Below are 19,836 nucleotides of genomic sequence, written 5' to 3'. Positions count from 1 at the left end.
GTGAGCCCTTGGCAAGACACAGCATGGCAGCAAGGATGGAAAGGGACTGAATGGATGCCCACTTTTCCTCCTTTACCCAAGCCCACAGCCAAGACTGGAGTCTTCAGACTCCAAGGAGAGGCCCCTGCAGAGCACACTGGCTGGGAGGAGGGGCGAGGAGGCTCCAGCAGCCCAGGCCTCTGGTGCCCTTAGCCTAGGTGGTGCCCGCTCCCTCATGCCTAGAGGCCTCCTGGCTTTCTCTGCTGTGTAGAAAAGAAGCTAAGGAAGCTGGTGTCTTCTGGGCTTCCAACACAGAAGCAGATATCAAAGAAAGTCAAAGGAAGAAGTGGTTCCCCAAGCCACATGGCTTCAGTATGGAGGCATCACCGAAGGGGCACCATGAGGTCAAGGTGGCCTGAGGGTTTTCAAAGGTCAAGAGCCTTTTTTGAAAGCTGTGTACAAATTTTGTATTCTCTTCTCTAGACATACCTTGCATGCACTCATAGATACAATATCATTTTGCAGCCAGGCCCCAAAGGGATGCCCTCTGCTCACTCACTCATGATGCCATTTTCTCAATGATGAGCAGTGCCCCCTGGACACACAAGATCCCACAGTCACCAACTGCATGCCCATGATCTGGAGTGTTGCTACTACCCAGTCCAGGGCAGGCCACCTCCTTCCCCTGGAAAGCAGCCCACTGAGCCCCTTTCAGCATCTCTGTTTGCCAAGACTTGGTCAGAAGCCGCCTCCTCTCAGAAGCCCTCCGCAGCCCACTGCCTTGCCAGGCTCGTGTCCCGATGCAGTTCCTGGGCCTTTATCACAGTACCCTCTTCGCTTTTGAGATCTTTGGGGGTTGGAGATGCTGCAGGCTTTTGCTTTGCATCCCAGGTCCTCACATGGTGCTTGGCCTGGGGCCCAGCGAGGAAGGCTGGGGGTTGGGGAAGGGCTGGGAGGGAAGACTCGGGGACGAGGAGGACATGCCAGTCAGGTGCATGTGTATTTATTTTTGGCTTGAGAAATTTTATTGCTCCCTTAAAGCTTCAAGTCGGTGACATTTTTAGAGACGAGTGGACTTACTAATCTTTGGGGTTTTTTTTTAAACCATGCAGCACACTGGAGACATAAATAGTAATTTGGAAAATATGAATATAAGAATTGAGGATATAGAACTGCTGGATAAAACAGGAATGAAAACCCTTATGGATCTCAGATCTTCTGGAATAGATGATATAGACTATGCTGCCTACTTGAACGCGGTATGACCCGTGTGTTCCTGGGTGATCTTTTGCATGTTTTTTTAATTTGTTTGTCTTTTTTTGTTTGTTTATCTTTAACTGAGAAGAGATTTGCATAGCATTGAATTAACTTACTACCAACTGAATAATTCACTAACATTTAGTATAATTGCAATGTTACATGACTACCGTCTCTAACTAGTTCTAATTCGTGTTTATCACCTTCAACAGAAAGCTCCACTCCCAGTAAGTAATTGCTCTCCATCTCCCACGCCAGCCCCTGGCAACCTTCATGCTACATTTTGGCTTCTATGAATTTACCTATCTGGATATTTCCTATGAGTGGGGTGCCCTTTTTCTGTCTGATGCCCTTCACTGGTCCCATCTCATATAGCCTTAAGTTTTTTGAGATTCATGTCCATTACAGCAGGTACCAGTACTTTGATTCATTTTATGGTTGAAAACAAATCACGCTGTTTTGTGCGTGTAAATAAGAATACAGGCTGCCTAGCCTTACCTTGGGTTTATGGGCCCATGTTCACTCTGTTGCTCGTTACAGGTTGTTGTTTAGTCATTAAGTCGTGTCCAGCTCCTTGTGACCCCATGGACTGTAGCCCGCCAGGCTTCTCTGTCCATGGGCTTTTTCAAGGCAAGAGTACTGGAGTGGGCCACCGTTCCCTTCTGCATGTTACAGGTTAAGGTTTAAAAATCCCATCTCCATAACACAGTTTTCTACACCTCTTTGTAGACCGAAAGAAGTCCCACGAGAGTAAATCTTACCTCATTTGCAAATGATATCCAAAGAAAAGCCAACCAGCTGGTGAGTACAGACGATCCTGTTCAAGGCTGTCCTTGCTGTAGAGGGCGAAGGTCAATACCATTCTTAGAGGAGCCATGGAAGAGGTTCCTGGCGCCACAGGCGGCCCTGGTATAAAAATGCCCCTCTGTGCCTGTTGAAAAGCTCCCATCAGTGGCCACTGCCGAGTGGCCTGATGATCCATGAGCTCGTGAAGCTTCCCAGGGCAACGTTCCGATGCTGTCCCCAGCCCCATCGCTTTAGCACTGGTCTGCTTTCATACCATCCCCCCCTCCACTGCCCCACACCAGTGCATGCATATTTTTGCAGTGTAAGGAATGGTAACTTGGACGTAGGAGCAAGATCACACTTGCTTTATGGCTGCAAGGATGAACAGATACGGAAGGGCAAAGAGTGCCTCAGACCCTTCAAGCTTCCCCGTCGCCAGCTCCTCTGCTGGTTGGTGGCGAATGGCTGCGCCTGGTCTCTTTTCCTGAAGCAGAGCGTGGTGGCCAGGACCCTGGGCTTGGGGGGCAGTGCTCCGTGCCCTGGCCAAGTCTGGCTCTTGTCCACACCAGGGACTACAGGCATCTCAGGACCATCCCTCCAAGCCCATCATCATATAAGAAGGGCTTTACGTGTGTGTCTGGCGGTGACTAGAGACAGTGCTCCAGAGTCTGGAAGGAGATACTAATGTTTATTTACTGTCTTTTCTTTGTAGCCCTCAGGACGCTTGAAAACCAGCTTGAAGAGTCACGCAGATACCTTAATAAATATCCATCAGAACCAAGTCATTCCTTTGCAGAATTCAATGGTAACAGTCTACACCTTTTGCTATGTCACTGTGACCTGTACAAAGTCCGTTTCACCTAGCCCAGTGATATGTTTGCGTCTCATACGCAGGTCAAATTCAGTTAACCTCAGGTGGCTCAGATGGTAAAGCATCTGCCTGCAATGCGGGAGACCCGGGTTCGATTCCTGGGTCAGGAAGATCCCCTGGAGAAGGAAATGGCAACCCACTCCAGCACTCTTGCCTGGACAATCCCATGGACAGAGGAGCCTGATAGGCTACAGTCCATGGGATCGAAAAGAGTCGGACACGACTGAGCGACTTCACTTTCACTTTCTTTCAGGCTAAGAAACAGAGCTATTTTTAAAAGAAATGCTAGTAGCTGGGCTTTGAAGAGGACACGTTTTCAGTGTTCGCACCTCCTTTTCTTATCTGTGTGTGAACAGCTCAAATGCGCGGTTGCCTCCATCTGTTTTGCTCTCATTTCTCATGGCCTTAAAAGGCTCCCCTAAGCCACGCAGGTGGTAAAGTGCTGGACTCGGCCTAACCTACTGTTTTCTTACCACGCTCTCTGTGTCCACACCTTGCCACACACGATGGCAACGCGGTGTCCTTTCTGTCTGCATTTAGGTCTACTCCGTGTTCCCCTTGTCTTCCCTCCTCTCTTCCATCCGACTTTCTCACTTTTCTCTTCTTCTTCTTTTTTTTTTTTTTTTAGCTTTGAATAACTAATTAAAAAAAATTGGGGTATCATTGCTTTGGGCTTCCCTGATGGCTCAGAGGTAAAGAATCTGCCTGCCAAAACAGGAGACATGTGTTCCACCCCTGGGTTGGGAAGATCTCCAGGAGCAGGAAATGGCAGCCTATTCCAGTATTCTTGTCTCTGAAATCCCATGGACAGAGACTCGTGGAGGGCTACAGTCCATGGGGTTGCAAAAGTGTCAGACATGACTTAGCCACCGAACACCAACAATAGCTGCCTCAGAGCGCTGTGTTAGTTTCTGCCCTACAGCAAGGCGAGTCAGCCGTCAGCATCCGTATACCCCCTCCTTCTTGAGCGATCCGCCCACCCGGTCCCCTCCCACCCGTCTAGGTCGTCGCAGAGCACCGCGCTGAGCTCCCCGTCTGTACAGCAGGGAGCTATCTATTTCACACACCAGCCGTCTATTTTGCCCAAGGTTGTATATATTTGTCAGTCTTCCTCGCTCGGTTCCTTCCTTCCTTGTTATTCTCACTACCCTCTGGCTTCTTTCGTAAATGCCAGAAAGGAAGCAGAGAAGGAACATAAGCTCTTGAGTCATGTCAACCTGATTTCAAGTCTTGCTTCTGCTTCTCCCAAGACTGGTAGCCTTAGTTTTTCTTGTTTAAAAGCAAGAGGAGGGGTCCTTGCCTCACTGTTACCTGGCTCTTTGAGATGAAGGATCTGACATCCCAGAGGGACTCTGCAAACAGGAGCTGTTGTTATTATGCTTGCTGTGTGCTTGGGGTGGGGGGTCATGTCTGCAGTTGTCAGGGGAACCAGCTTCCAGATCAGCCTGCTCAGCTTGGAAGAAGCTTATGCGTTGGCTTGACTCCGACTTTAGAATCTTCTAGAGCTAGTTCTTATCATCTCTCTCTTCATGCTCCCTCTTGCCTTTCTAATTCACCAAGTCCTCTAGAATTTTCTTCATCTGTGTTTGGGCTCATCACAGTTCTTCTTGTGCTATACTTCATGCCCTGCACAAGTTTGTTACCATTTTAAGTTTGTTTGGACATGTCCCTTAAATGCTTTCCTTCAAGTAGACACAGGCCTCCTTGGCCTATGCAGAGTTATGCTGACTTACAATTAGGCAAGTTGTTCCATAGATATGACCTATGACCTAAACTAGGGCTTTGCAAACTGTAGCCCCTGAATGCACCCCAGCCTGCTGCCTGTTTTTTATTTGATTAATTAATTAATTTTGGCCACGGCCTGTGGCTTTTGGGATCTTATTTCCCCAGCAAGGGATCGAAGCCAGGTCATCAGCAGTGCAAGCGCGGAGTCAGAAACACAGGGCTTTTAGGGAATGCCCCTACTGCTGCCTGTTTATTAGAAGCAAGGCTCTCCTGGAGCAGGGCCTGGCCCGTCCTGTGTACAGATGCTCGGTGGTTGCTCCCGGCTACAAGGGCAGAGTGGGGAGATTCGGACAGAGTGTGGTCCCCAAAGTCGGAAAGACTTCTTATCTGGCCCTGAACTGATAAAGTTTGCCAACCGCTTTTCTAAACCAGGCAAATGAAGCCTCTGCTGTGGGGCAGGTTTTACTCTGAACAACCCACTCAGAAGGGTCGTGCGGCTCTGTCACCCGTGAGTAACTGCCCATCAGAGCTCCAGAAGATATATTCCGAGTTTCTTCTTCAGGTTTTCTTACACCCAGATATGTGAGGTGCATATCCTTCCCCGTGTCTGGTGTTTTTTTCTTGAATGAAACTGTCACAGAGTAAGGTCAGATTTGATGGCTGACTTGGCGTAGGGATGCGGGGGCAGGGGGTGGACACAAAGGTCGTGTGATCTTCTAGTTCCACTTACCGGTAAATATGTTTGTTCGCTAGAGCACCATGAACAAACAAATGAAGACGCTTCATTACAGGACCAGTGGGCTGAAGGTAAGGATGTGTTTTCTTTCTCTGTCTTGGGGTCTTGTTGCAAAAGTACATGTGGACTTTCAGAGGTGTTGGGTCTCGCAGTTATTTTAAGTAAAATCAAGCCTCAGTTATCCACCCATTTGAAACACCGGACTGGGTCTCCCCATCCTCCCCTTTCTAGAAGACTTGTGTAAGCGCAGACTGCATCCTGGTCCATGGTTGTCCGCTCAGCGGGAAGCCATGTGTGGGCGTGGACAGTGCGCGTGTGGACGGCCGCAGGCCACCCTCACAGAGACACTGCAGCCTCCAAACCTCACTGCCTTCTGCCCACAAGTTTCCATTCTCACTGGGAAACCGGCACAGGGCGAGCCCAGCCGCACCCCATCCGCCAGGCTCATCGCGGAGTGGGGACGCGCACCCACGCCCTGGGAGCCAAAGCCGGGAGGGCGTCACTAACCACAAACTGCTGGAACAGTCTCCACTGGCAAGTCAGGGTGCCCTGGGGCTGCGTGAGCCGTATTTGCATCGATACACAAACTGTCTGATGAAAGCCCTGTGTCTCTTGACACTGTGTCGCCCGTTGCCGTGTTTTGCAGGTCAGAGTGTCCACCACCATTTTCTTTTTGAATTCTACCCAGGACTTTCTCACCAGCCAGCTGTCCAAAATTGTTGTTGAAGTAAGTTGTTATACCAGGAGGGGGGTGTGCAACCACAGTCTCGGGCTTCGCTAGAGAGCGGTGGAATCATTTTAATGGCCTTGTTGCTCTTTGATGTCTTTCCAGGAAAGTAAGCAGTTCGGGAGTAAGATAATAAGCTACTTTGAATGGTATCTGCAGTGGGTCGAGATGACCGTAAGTGGCTTGTCTTTGATGGACCTACGGGGGCTATGTCTGGGGACAGTAATTTTCTAGGATAAAACCAGGATTCAGAAATTAGACGGGAGATAAGTAGACCTTGAGCCAATGGGCCACGAGTGGAGGAAACCATAAGGAGTCACACAAGCACGGCCCACCCTGGGTGTCTTCCCCGGGCCACCCCACGGATGCTGACCCCCACGCCCTGTGCCCCACCCCACCGCACCCCAGCTCCCTCTGCTCCTCGCTCTGGGAATGCTGGCCGCCTCCGCTGTGTCTGCCCTGCTGACCCATGAGCTTACTGGCACCCCGGCTCCCTCTGCTCCTCGCTCTGGGAATGCTAGCCACCTCCGCTGTGTCTGCCCTGCTGACCCATGAGCTTACTGGCACCCCGGCTCCCTCTGCTCCTCGCTCTGGGAATGCTGGCCGCCTCCGCTGTGTTTCCCCTGCTGACCCATGAGCTTACTGTCGGGGTCGTTTGCAGCTGTGGTTTGTCCATGCCTCGGGCAGCACTGAGCCTGTGATTAACACGTCACTGGTGTCTTTGTGGACTCGGTGCTTAGACAACAGGAGTTCTATTTTCTCAAGATTCTGGAGGCTGGAAGTCCAAGTTCAAAGTGTGGGCATGCTAGTTTCTTCTGAGGCCTCTCCGTGGCTTCTCCTGTGTTTCCACAGAGTCTCCCCTCTACATGAGTCTGTGTCCCAATCTCTTCTTCTTTTATTTAATATGAAGAGCGGTCCTGCTGGATCAGGGCCCCCTTAGTGACCTCACTGTAACTGAATCGCCTCTTCCAAGACCCCATCTCCATAGACGGTCACATTCAGAGGGAACTAGGACTTCACCCTGGGAATGTGTCGGGGACAAAAGTCAGTCCACAAAGCTGGGTCTCCATGAGTCAGTCGAAAGAGAGATGTCGAGGAGCAGAGTGAAGTTTCCAGTGGCGCACGCTGCTCCCAGCACACGGCCAGTGGAGAGCTCAGCATCTCACAAGTGCCTTTCGTCATCTTGGGCTCTGGGCCGGTCCCCGCTGAGGACTGTTCCACAGGGGGTGGGCTTACAGCTGAGTCACTGGGGGAGGGGCAGCTGGCCAAGAGGAACCTCGGGAAGTCTAGTGAGGCGGGGAGACTTAGGCCACCCTGAGCAACCAGGAGCTCTTCAGCTCTGCTCCAGCCCTTCACTGGCGGAGCGCCCTCCTCCCGCTCTCCTGACTCACCCCGCATCCCAGCTGATTCCGGGAAACATTCACCACTCTCTCTACATGATGCTCTGGGCATGTCGCACCTCCTCTTCCCCAGGGCCCCACCCTCTAGACCTGGCGCCTGCCTCTCCTCCAAAGCCCAGCTTCCTGAGGTCTCCGCTGCCCCCCACACCCCCCGCCCCCAGAGCTGAAGGCCTCAGGGTCTGCTTGGCGCTGGCCCGCCGGGCACACCCAGGGTGGGCGGGTGGTCAGGACTGCGCTGCCTTCCGCCATTGCCTCCTGCATGTCCTCACTGGACGAGGGGCCACACGGCGGTCACACGTAATACCTGGGAGACGACGTCGCTTCCACGTCATGGCCAGTGTCCTTGGTGCTCGTGTAAACATGGGGATGTAGTTTTTTAGAAATTCCAGGTTCGTCCTTCTGACTGGTGGGAGTTAATAGCACATTGTAGTCTTGATTTGCATTTCTCTACAAATGAGAAATGTTCAGCATCTTTTCATGTGCCTGTTGTCCATCTGTATATCTTTTGCAAAAGTGTCTATTTAGGTGTTCTGCCCATTTTTTGGGGAGAAAGCAATGGCACCCCACTCCAGTACTCTTGCCTGGAAAATCCCATGGACGGAGGAGCCTGGTGGGCTGCAGTCCATGGGGTCACTAGGAGTCAGACACGACTGAGCGACTTCACTTTCACTTTTCACTTTCATGCACTGGAGAAGGAAATGGCAACCCACTCCAGTGTTCTTGCCTGGAGAATCCCAGGGACGGGGGAGCCTGGTGGGCTGCAGTCCATGGGGTCACTAGGAGTCAGACACGACTGAGCGACTTCACTTTCACTTTTCACTTTCATGCACTGGAGAAGGAAATGGCAACGCACTCCAGTGTTCTTGCCTGGAGAATCCCAGGGACGGGGGAGCCTGGTGGGCTGCCATCTATGGGGTCGCACAGAGTCGGACATAACTGAAGTGACTTAGCAGCAGCAGCAGCAGCCCATTTTTTGATTGGGTTGTTTGGGGGTTTTTTTGTATTGAGCAGTGCAAACTTATTTTGGAAATTAAGCCATTGTTGGTCACATCACTTGCAAGTATTTTCTCCTGTTCCATGGGTTGTTTTTTCATTTTGTTTATGGTTTCCTTTGTGGTGCAAAAGCTTTTAAGTTTAGTTAGATCTCATTTGTTTATTTTTGCTTTTGTTTACATTACTCTAGGCCTCAGAGTGTAAGGAAATGGATCCAAAAAATATCGCTGTGATTTATATCAGAGTGTCCTGCCTAAGTTTTCCTCTAGGTGTTTGATAATATCCAGTCTCACAATTGGGTCGTTAATCCATTCTGAGTTTACTTCTGTATATGTTGTTAGAGAATGTTCGCTTTTCATTCTTTTAGGCCTAGCTGTCCAGTTTTCCCAGCACCACTAGCTGAGAGGATTGTTTTTTCTCCATTGTGTCTTCTTGCCTCCTTTGTCGTAGACTCATTCGCCCTAAGTGGGTGGGGTCACTTCTGGACTTTCTGTGCTGTTCCACTGGCCCATATGCACCCTTCCCCCTGTTTTTATAACTAACTTTGAAAAAACCTATGAAGAGAGTGTACAGATTTGTTTGAGCTAGGAGAAACATAAGGTTATTAGTGACATGAGTTGCCTTGTCGTGTAAAGGTGGATGATAAGGGGGAGGTGAGTCAACCAGTAAAGCAAAGGAAATAGGACACACCTCTGCCCTGAAGGAGCTATCTAATAGCTTAGTGTACTCACTCCAGAGGTTTCTGAGCGAATGAATATAGTTTTCTTAATCTGATGGGATTGGGGCATCTGTCTGTGATTCAATAAACTTGTTTACTCTAACCTCAGTAATGTCTTCTTAGACTGGGTCTGCAGGTCCTGCCCGTTTTGTAAATAAGGTTTTATTGTAAATAAAGTTTTATTGGCACACCGCCACACCCATGTGTTCATCTGTGGTTGTTTTCACCCCACCATGGCAGAGTGGAGCAACAGATATGTCTCAGCCTAGCCTGCAAAGCCTAAAATATTTACATTCTGGCCCTTTGTAGAAAAAGTTGGCCGACCCCTGTTGTAAAATGTACGTATATTCATTACGTAACTTTCCATTTTCTTCCCACATACTTTGTCAGATTGCAAAGGGGTCAGGTAAGAAATTCCGACTGAGACATTGTACTGGCCACGTGTACTCTAATTCTCTCCAGAGTCTACCCACTTGCGTCTGACTATTCCAAATAACAAGTGCTGTTTTTTAGCTGCTCAGTTGTGTCTGACTCTTTGGGCCCCCAAGGACTGCAGCACACCAGATTCCTCTGTCCTTCACTATCTCCTGGAGTTTGCTCAAATTCATTTTCCCTTGAGTTGGCGATGCTATCTAACCGTCTCATCCCCTGCCACCCACTTCTTTTTTTCCTAGAGGCTTCCTTGGTGGCTCAGTGGTAAAGATGCAGGAGACACGGGTTCGATCCCTGGGTCCGGAATATCCCCTGGAGGAGGAAATGGCAACCCACGCCAGTATTCTTCCCTGGGAATTCTCATGGACAGAGGAGCCTGGTGGTCTGTAGTCCATGGAGTCTCAAAGAGTCAGACACAGCTTAGGGAATAAACAAATTACAAATGAGGGAACTGAAAAGCGAGGCTCAGAGAGAATTGGGGTCTTGTTTTCAAGTACATGCTTTCATGTGTTGTAGAACTCATCCATAGAACCAGCTCTCAGCTCCTTATCCAGGGGGCCTGGAGATCCAGAGCTGAACGTTGTGTGGGATTGTGTGGGTGTGGCTCCATCAAAGTTTGCCTGTGTCTCTTACGTCCATAGATCACCCAGCAGTTTGCAGCCTGCAAACCGGCGGCCACTGCGGTGGATTCGGCTGTTAACGTCTTTCTGTGCAGCTACATCGTCGACCCCCTGGTAAGAGTTTCATCTTTCAAAGGAAAACACAATGAACTCACCATCTTTTGCTTTCTCCAAATGATAGTTCATGCTATAACAGAAAACAGGTTCCTGGAGCTCCGGGAGGTCCAGTGGAGAAAAGACCATGTTCCTCATGCCGTGGCCATGGTTTCAGTGCCTGGCTGTGGCACTAAGATCCTGCCTGCTAGGCAGCCAAATAATGATAATAATAAAGAAAAATTAAAAAATAAAAAAATGTTTTAAAAGAGAATAATAGGCTTCTGCTTGGGTCTGTTACAGTCGTAGAATTCAAGACCTAAGATCTAAACTGTAGATGAATTTGCTGTGATACTAATAGGCTGGAAAATTCAACGTCCTCCCTGCCTATCTTCATTCCTTTGTAGAATTTTATTTACAGAAGTCAGGAAACCCCCATGAAGAAAACTCTTTTTGTTTGGCCACACCGTGTATCATGTGGACTCTTAGTTCCCCGACCAGGGATGGAACCCATGAGCCCTATAGTGGAAGGCAGATTCTTAATCACTGGACCACCAGGGAAGCCCCAAGAAAACTCTTTATCTGTCTGAAATAATTAGAAAGGGCCATCAGTGGTGTGCAGATTGCCAGCATTTCAAAGGACTCTTAGTGAAGCCCTCTATGTAACCCTAGAACTGCAGCAAAGTTAGTTTAATTGTTGAGTGAGCAGCCCTTTGAGATGCTCCCATTGGGCCGCTGAGTTGTGGTTCATCAGTTTTGTTCCTGGCTCCAGATCACTCCTCACTGTACACCGATGTCTCCACGAGTCCATCCTCTGCCTCCTTGCACTGGAAGCACCTCGGCAGCTGGCCCAGGACCACTTAACACCACCGGTCCTTGACGTTACCCATGAGCCCTGCGTGACTGGCCACACTTGCACCATTGCATCACAGTATTGACTATTCTCCAGACACTCTTGTTTTCTTTCATTTCTTTAAAAGAGTCTCTACCTCCCACCTCAGGGCCTTTGCCGGTGTCACTTCCTCTGCCTGGAAACTAGATACATTCTTCCCCTCCAGACCTCTACGCCACCTAGCTTACGCCTCGAGGTCTTAGAATATAATGGCTGAGAACACGGGCTCTGAATTCAAATTCCACCTCTACATTTTCTGAACTCTGTGACTGGGGAAAAAATGATTGAGCTTTTCTGAGCTTGTTTCGATGCTTCAGAGGGAGAGGATATGGAAAGCCCTTGACACTTTCGCTGGTGCATTAACACACCCCATAAATGTTCACTGTTAGTAGCTGAGCTGTGGTTCAGTTTTCAGATCTCAGCTGAAATATATCTTTTTTTTTTCCCCCCTGGAAGCCTTTTCTGATCTTCCCAGCTCCTCGCTTTTCTGCACACCCGTGGGACTCTGCTTTTAGAGATGTGCTGTCTATACTGGCACTGGGGTGTCTCTCTGACTAAGACCTGTCCCCTACCACACACACTAGACTTGGACGCCTAAAGCACGTGTTTTTGCCATTGCTGCGTGCCCGTCATCAGGAGTGGTACCTGGCACAGGCCGTAAGGATGGATCGAGAGCTGCCTGTCACCATGCGTTCACATCACTCCATCCCTCCATCTCCCTGGCCCATGTGTTTCTGCAGGGATGAACGTTCCTCCCTGGATGGAGACGATCCTGCCCGTTTCCCAGCCAGGCAGACATCACCCCCCTGCCCCCGCCTTGGCCTCCTGGCTACTTCTGTCCTCTTCTGACTTTGTACCCTTGTGTTTGCTGCTTCGAGTCCTTGCTGACGGCTTTGGCTGAAGCCCTCATTGGGCAGCCCTCAGTTAGGCTGCTTCATTCTAAGTTGGTCTCCTGGCATCCAGTCTCCACCGCCTGCCTGCAGCCAGTCAAATCACCCAACTAGCAGGCGCCTCTCCCAGATAATCGGGAACCACTGGAAGGGAGACTGGAAGATGCTCAGGAAGACTGTTGGCGAGAGCTTTATAGAAGGTGTTTTAAAGGGGAAGGAAGAGTTCTGACTATTGTCTCTGCTGGGAAAATAGACTCCAGGCTGACAAACATGTTTGTTTTAATATCTTAGTTGTACCCAGAAGGATTGAGGCAGCTTCCAGTAAAAGGTATGGTTGTCATAAAGCTCTAAAGACTCTCCAAACAGTGTTGAGAGTGTAGAAATTTACCAATAAAAGAACACGTGGGAAAGGAGAACCGATTTACTGGAAATTCTGGGCCAAATGATGGAACCGTGTCCGACACTAAGCCTAGCCAGGAACAAAGCAGAAATGCAGTGGCTGAGATCCGAAGGTCTGGTGGTTGTTTTTTTCCAATTTTTACGTACTGATTTATTTTTGGCCACGCTGGGTTTTCCTTACTTTGCACAGCGTTCCCTGGTTGCAGTGAGCAGGAGCTAATCTTTATTGCTTGCGTGGGCGCAGTAGCCCCTCCTGTTGCGGAGGCGCAGGCTCTAGGCTCACCAGCCCCAGGAGCTGCAGCACACAGGCTCAGGAGTTCTGGCTCACGGGCTTAGTTGCTCCAAGGCATGCAGAATCTTCCCGGACCAGGGAGCGAACCTGTGTCCCCTGCACTGGCAGACGGACTCCTATCCACTCCTCTCCACCAGTGAGGTGGGCTACTCTAGGGTTCCAGCATTATCCTAAGACAGGGAGGTGGCAGGCGGTAGGTTTACAAAGCAGGCTGACGTCAGACACCGGCTGGTGTGTGGTGCCCACAGAGCCGTGCAGGTCATGCATGGGCCTTGTCAGTTCTGGTTGGAGGGTCAGCTTAATAATGTTGGGTGCCACGCCTGCCAGGGCTAGTGGTGTGGCCTGCAGCGAGCTGGGGACGGAGGGCCCATGTAAAGGAAGAACCAGCACTCAGCTCCAGGTGATGTTGTCCTGGGGGAACCAGGGCTCGGCATTGTGAGGTCTGACTTGAGACTCTTCCTGAAAAGACGTAAACCGAGGTCTCTATGTGACATGTGACTTAGGAATATCGGCAGCTATCTTTTTTTTTTTTAATTTGCAGCGCCATAAGTTTTTTTAAAAATATTTATTTATTTATTTAGCTGTGCTGGGTCTTCTTCACAGCACTCGAGATCTTTAGTTGTGACATGTGAACTCGGGATCTAAAAGTTTGTTTATTGAAAAGAAGGCCAGATAATATAGGCTGTATGTGTATATTTTAAGGTGATTCGGAATATGTAAAGGAACACTCGAAAATTTTGCCACCGACCTAAGTGGGCTATTGTCTTAGTTGTGGTATTTATTTTTTTCATCTTTTTTGCCTGCCTTGAATATGTATATTTTTATAAAAAGGAATTCATTATACTTGCTATTCTGCAGTCTGCTTTTTAATTCAACTGTATGAGAGATCCCCAGGTCTGTATCTATCGAGCAAAATCATTTTTCATGGTTGTGTAGCAGAATGACACGTAGTTTTGAGGGGATAGCCAGATAGTCTCTTTCCTATAAAGGAAATTAGTTTTCAGGAATTTTGACCCAACCATTTTGAATGGGGTTTAAATGATTCTGGTGGTGTATCTTCCTTTGATGGTTTTGATTGGTTTAAAGTGACTAAATACTTTTGTTGATGGTGGTAAACAATTCTAGGCAGAATCACAGAATCTTAGAAATGACAAATGATAGTAAAGAGGGACAAGGGGTTGGAACACCAGATCTCTGTATTGAGTTTAGTTGAATGAAGTTGACCATCTAGTGCCTTCGAATGAAGTTGCATTTATACTGAAATCAGTTTTGAGATGCCTAGCTAGCTCTTTTGTGTTGAAACGTAATAGTGGTGGATTTTTTGAATCATCACATGTGACCGATGGAATTAAACAAAGCTCTTACCCGCTCCTGTTCTTTTGACTCCATAATACTGTCCTTCCACTAGTTTATATCGTAAAGCCACCCGTTAGCAATGTTTAAAACACTAGGATTAAAATAGAACATATGACTGCTTTCAATTTCGTCTGAAAGATTGAATCTAAATTTTAAAACCCATGGGAAGCATGCTGGCCAGTGCCTGCCCTGAGCAACAGCTCAGTAGGTATTAGCTGATTTTTTGTGTGTGTGTGGTAGAATAAATTTTAAAACATTTTTTCAAATTAATTTTTTATTGGAGTATAGTTGATTTACAGTATTGTGTTAGTTTCTGCAGTACAGCAAAGTGAATCGAGTCACCTGTTTTATATACAGTGAAGTCTATAGTGAAGTCACTCAGTCGTGTCCGACTCTGCGATCCCATGGACTGTAGTCTACCAGGCTTCTCTGTCCATGGGATTTTCCAGGCAAGAGTACTGGAGTGGGTTGCCATTTCCTTCTCCAGGGGATCTTCCTGACCCAAGGATCGAACCCAGGTCTCCTGTATTGCAGGCAGACGCTTTACCCTCTGAGCCACAAGAAGTTTGATATATAGTAGTGTGTATATGGAGAAGGCAATGGCGCCCCACTCCAGTGGTCTTGCCTGGCAAATCCCATGGCCGGAGGAGCCAGGTGGGCTGCAGTCCACCGGGTCGAGAAGAGTTGGACATGAGTGAGCGACTTCACTTTCACTTTCAATCCCCTGACCAGGCACCGTCTGGGAGCCCAGAGCCTTAGTCCCACCAGGGAAGTCTCAGCAGCTATCTTTTAAAAAATACTTTATTGTTGATTCTTAGACAGAACAGGATTGAATCCAGCCCGTGACTGTTGTTCAAGATTGGTTAAGTTCATCACGGAATGTTGTTGGGAGCCTCATGTGCCTCACACAATAATGTCCCGGGAGGAGATGTTATCATTGCACTGTTCAGATGCAGAGCAAAGTCAGAAAGTTTCAGGAGCCACCATCACATGGAAACAGCTTGGACAAGGACTGGGGCCCAGGTCTGCACGCTGGCCGAGCGCCTGTGCCGGCCACAGAGGGGAGCCGCCGAGGAGGGCCCTTCCCAGTTGTTCGGGGCCCTCAGTGCTTAATCTCTCTTCGCCAGCTTTCTGCCTCTGTGCCTCATTTGTAAAAATAAATACAACAAGAGGATCAAATCCAGGTTTTCAGATAGACAGAATGAACTAGAATAATAGGTTAGCCCTTCAGCCGGTAGTTGGCTCATCTGAAGTCAATGAAATTAAAATTCATTAAAAAAGAATGCGAAATTAAATCCCCCCCCCAAACCCTTGTTGTTTTCCATTTTTCATCTTCAAGCATCTAATCCTCGTGATTTCCTCTTTCTCTCCCCCCGCCCCCAGAATCTGTTTTGGTTTGGCATGGGAAAGGCGACCATGCTTTTACTTCCTGCTGTCATTTTCGCCGTGAAGCTGGCTAAGTACTTCCGTCGAATGTATTCTGAAGATGTGTATGAGGATGACCCCGTGAACAAGTAAGAGGCTTCGGTGGTTTCTGAGTGGCGCCACCTTCCAAGCACTCGTTAAAAAGGGCTCTGATGAGGTTGAACTCGATTGCTTTTTAAAGTGACGGGGTCACCCCTAATCAGATGTTTCCTTTGTAAAGATTTTCTTACACTTATTTTAACTATCTTTCCTCCTGCTTACTCGTCTCAGCTGTCTTAATCAGCCTTCTTATTTCTTCTTTGCAGTTCCTCTGTCTCGGGGACTTGGCACTTTACTTTGTAACTGTTTTTACTACTTTTCATTCTGACTTGTGGTCCACCCTTCACTCTGTGCCTAGTGAACTTATACTCAAACTGTGTTCATTTTGACTCCGGTTACCTCCTTCTCAACACCTGTTTCTCCTGAACTTGCTTTGTCAGCATCTGTATTAAAGTAAAAATGTGTGTGTGTGTGCAGGGGGGTGCAACTGTTAAGCTGTAATTGTAATTATCTCCCTTTTTTGTATTTGATAGGGTTCAAAGTAAACCCAGGGTTCAAACTGTACCCGGGGTTCAAACTGTACCCGGGGTTCAAACTGTACCCATGGTTCAAACTGTACCCATGAAAAAGTAAGCCTTGTTTTAAAGCCATATTTTCCAAGATGAGACTGGGGAGGGCTTTATTATTAGAGAATGAACTTTTAAAACTGAATTAATAATATTAAAATTTCATAACTGCAACAGATATGCCCAGATGAACATAAATGGTGTGGCCTCCTATAATAGGAGCTGGCACAGGGTGAATACTGAAGAAATCCTTGTGGAATGAATGAAAATTGTCTATGTTAAATTTATTAATAGATAAAACAGTGGTTTATATCTCTGGTTTTTTTAATGGGAAGGAAATGTAAATATACCTTCTAACTTTTTCTGTAGCTGTAACGAATTGCTCTGTACCTTTTGGAACCATTAAGCTGTCTTTGTGGTCCATGATGTCAGTTCCTTTTAATGATGACGTGCTGCTTTTGGTGTATTTCTTTTGTTACAGTATGAGACACGCTAATTCCCGTGCTCGTGCAGAACAAGGCACACGGACGATTTGAGCAGAGTTTGTAAACAGATCCAACTTGACCAGTTCTTGATCTGCAGTGATTCCAAATGTTGGGAAAGTAACCTCCCTTCAGGCGTTCACAGAGCCCAGTGAGATCACAGGGAATGTGTGCCCAATGGCCAAAGAGAGGAAAGCATGGGTGTCTGTTTTTATTTTTATTTTTTTTTTACAACTTGTGCTTTTATCATCTGAGCCTTCCATGAAAGTTTAAATATGTAGCACATTCGTTAATTCCCACTTAGCCTTTGGAACAATACAGGAATTTTGGTGCATTTCATCAAATGGGAGCTTGGACCCCTTGTTAGAGAACGTTCAATGAGTATCAATAGCAGATATGTGTGTGAACAATAAAAGAATGATTTCACAATTATGACTCTATAATCATTTCATTGAAAAATTGACCCAAACGAGAGATGTCAATGAAGTCTCTGTATTATTCTCTTAGGGCGCTGTAACACATCACACAAACCGGTTGACTTAGAGCAACGTCTTCTCCACTTTAGCGGAGGCCGGAAGTCTGAAACCCACACGTCAACAGAGCTGGCCCTCCCAGGAAGCCCGAGGAAGAGTGTGTCCGGCCTCTGTCTTCTCCTGGAGCTTTCCTTGGTGTGTCTGGGGTCCAGTGTCTCTCACCCCCTGAAGACAGTGGTCATCGGATCAGGGCCCTTCCTAGGCAAGAACGACTTCATCTTTGTTTGCCCACATCTGCAAACAACCTATTTTCAAGCATTCACTGAGACCAGTGGACATAAGTTGTGGGGTGGGGGGGGGACTTCCCTGGTGACTCATTTGTAAGGGATCCATCTGCCAATGCCAGAGACCCCTGCAACTCCTGAGTCCGTGTGCCGAAACTACTGAAGGCCGCTCCCTCTGGAGCCCGTGCTCTGCAGCGAGAGACGCCGCTGCAATGGGCGACCGGGGCACCACACCTAGAGAGCAGCCCCCGCTTGCCCCGGCTAGAGAGAAGCCCAGGCAGCGGTCAAGACCCAGCACGGCCAAAAAAATGAGTCAATAAAGTTAAATTTTTAAAAGGGGGTGGGGAGAGGATATTATTCAATTTGCATAGTCGCCCAACATCAGTAGCAAACAGCCAAAGAGAGAAGTGAACACAGAAGAGAGCTGCACCGGACACACAGAAATTAAGGCCAATCACCAAAATCGAGACGGCAGAAAATAAAAAACGTCCTTAGACATGTACCGAACAGGAGCTCCTTCCTGCCTTAGTTTCATTTTAAAGTTTGTACCTAAGAGCACGTGACTGGCCCACTGCACGTGTCAGTCAGTCGACTCTGCATCTGACCCAGTGACGCCCAGCCCCCTCTGACCGGCTGGGTTCCTCCGAGGAGAGAGCTTTTTAAAACTACTGATCCTTGGGTCCTCCCCCAAGAGATGCTGATGGATGAGGCTTGAGCATGTGGATTTAAAATTTTTGCCTGGTGATTCTGATGTAAAGCCAAGGTTGAGATATACGGGCTCTGATTAATTGAATCAGAATTTCTGAGATGTATCCCAGGGAATTCTCAAGTGTAACCTGGGTTGAGAGTTACTCATACAGTTTCTACATGCACCTCATCTGATTTCTGTATGTGTGCGTGTGCGTGCTCAGTCATGTCTGACTCTGTGACCCCATGAACTATTGCCCTGAAGGCTCTTCTGTCCATGAGACTTTCGAGGCAAGAGTACTGGCGTGGATTGCCTTTTCCAGGGGATCTTCCTGACCCAAGGGTTGAACCCACATGACTTGCATCTGCTGCCTTGGCAGGTGGATTCTTTAGCACCAGTGCCACCTGGGAAGCCCTATATATATATATACACATACATACACACACACTCATCAAGTGGGTCATCTTGATTTCCACCTCTGACACTGAGCTTCTTGGAGGCTGGAGCTAGCAGACTATATATACATGCATTGACCATTTTACCGTCCCAAGCACTGTACAAGACCCTGGGTGGGGTACAGGTGAGCTAACGGACTAGGTCCAGCCTCCTGGGAGCTCTGTCTCTGGTGTAAACCAAGATAACCCACTTGATGAGTATATGAGACACAGAAGGATGGGGGGTGGGAGTTGAGGGTGGTGGGAATCAGGGGAGGTTTCTTGCAGTTGAATTTCTAAAAATATATGTACATTAAAAATCTATGCCACACTTAGCAAGTCTGTTTCCTATGAAGGCTCTGGGCCTTTCACTTGTCCCCTCCATAATCCTCACTGCGTCCCTATGAGGTCAGCAGTTTTAGTTCCAATTATAAACTCAGTGGCCTGAAGCTTACAGAGCAATTGTCCAGTATGGCCCAGCCCACAGGATCCAGGTCTCCCAGATTCTGCAGCTCCTGGCTCTCAGCACAGGCGAACTGTTACAGAGAACAAACCTGACTGCTCGTGGAATCCATTCCTTCAGCTCTGATCTTCCTTCTCCGTTGCCTCCGCTTAGTCATGCTGACTCTGCTCGTTTTGTAAAAGAATGTTGCCTATAGCCTGAAACACCCAAGACAGCCCATTCTCAAGGCTCTGACCTTTAGAGGTGTACACTCTGCCATTCATATAGTGAAAAACAGGATAACTATTTTTCTTGCTGGGAGGTTTATAGGAGCACTGTGACCAAACCTACATGGACTGCTGCAAGAACAAAGGATCCCAGCACCTTGGGCATCGTGATATGGCAGAAACCAACACAACGTTATAAAAAAAATTTTTTAATATTTAAATAAAAATAATTTTTTAAAGAAGTGGAAAAGCAAATGGCTGCAGAAACCAGCCACGCCCACTCCCCTTTTAGTATAAAAGGAGCCTGAATTTTAGTTAATTGTTTGGGACAAGAGTCCACTATCTTCTCTGTCTAAGGGATTTCCAAATAAAGTTGTTTTTCCTTACCCCCACAACTCATCTCTTGATTTATTTTTCTGTCCTACAGAGAGCAGTACAAATTGGACTCAGCAGTAAAGTCTCAAGCTAGGCTGGGTTTTGGCACGGACAACATACTCACATTTTAAATTAAAGCCACCAGCTAGCTGTCCCGTGTTCTCAGTGATGAAACGCAGTATAAATCAGTCCTACCCAGAGCGTGGCCTGAGAAACAGAAGGATCACCCGGGGAG

The 19,836-nt window shown here is 47.9% G+C and overlaps 1 protein-coding gene across 49 annotated transcripts in view; it reads left to right on the top strand.

The window, feature by feature from the left end:
• The window catches only part of PROM1 (prominin 1), a 146,310-nt gene extending 126,689 nt beyond the window's left edge, over positions 1-19,621 (top strand). For 22 of the 49 annotated variants that reach the window (XM_012180381.5, XM_060417417.1, XM_042251906.2 and 19 more), the window contains 10 exons: positions 1,092-1,238; positions 1,966-2,037; positions 2,735-2,827; positions 5,372-5,425; positions 6,001-6,081; positions 6,187-6,255; positions 10,266-10,358; positions 15,550-15,680; positions 16,164-16,259; positions 16,678-17,774. In XM_012180381.5, coding sequence (XP_012035771.3) covers positions 1,092-1,238; positions 1,966-2,037; positions 2,735-2,827; positions 5,372-5,425; positions 6,001-6,081; positions 6,187-6,255; positions 10,266-10,358; positions 15,550-15,680; positions 16,164-16,259; positions 16,678-16,732 — 891 coding nt within the window. In that variant the 3' untranslated portion in view covers positions 16,733-17,774. Of the gene's footprint in view, positions 1-1,091; positions 1,239-1,965; positions 2,038-2,734; positions 2,828-5,371; positions 5,426-6,000; positions 6,082-6,186; positions 6,256-10,265; positions 10,359-15,549; positions 15,681-16,163; positions 16,260-16,677 lie in introns of all 49 variants that reach the window. The other 27 variants (XM_060417428.1, XM_060417448.1, XM_060417426.1 and 24 more) reach the window with 6 other exon arrangements.
• Positions 19,622-19,836: the final 215 nt, after the last annotated feature.

Source organism: Ovis aries, chromosome 6 (genome assembly GCF_016772045.2).
Source record: "Ovis aries strain OAR_USU_Benz2616 breed Rambouillet chromosome 6, ARS-UI_Ramb_v3.0, whole genome shotgun sequence".
Taxonomy (NCBI): domain Eukaryota; kingdom Metazoa; phylum Chordata; class Mammalia; order Artiodactyla; family Bovidae; genus Ovis; species Ovis aries.
The sequence above is the reverse complement of the archived record's forward strand: the minus strand, read 5'-3'. Positions and strand labels throughout refer to the sequence as shown.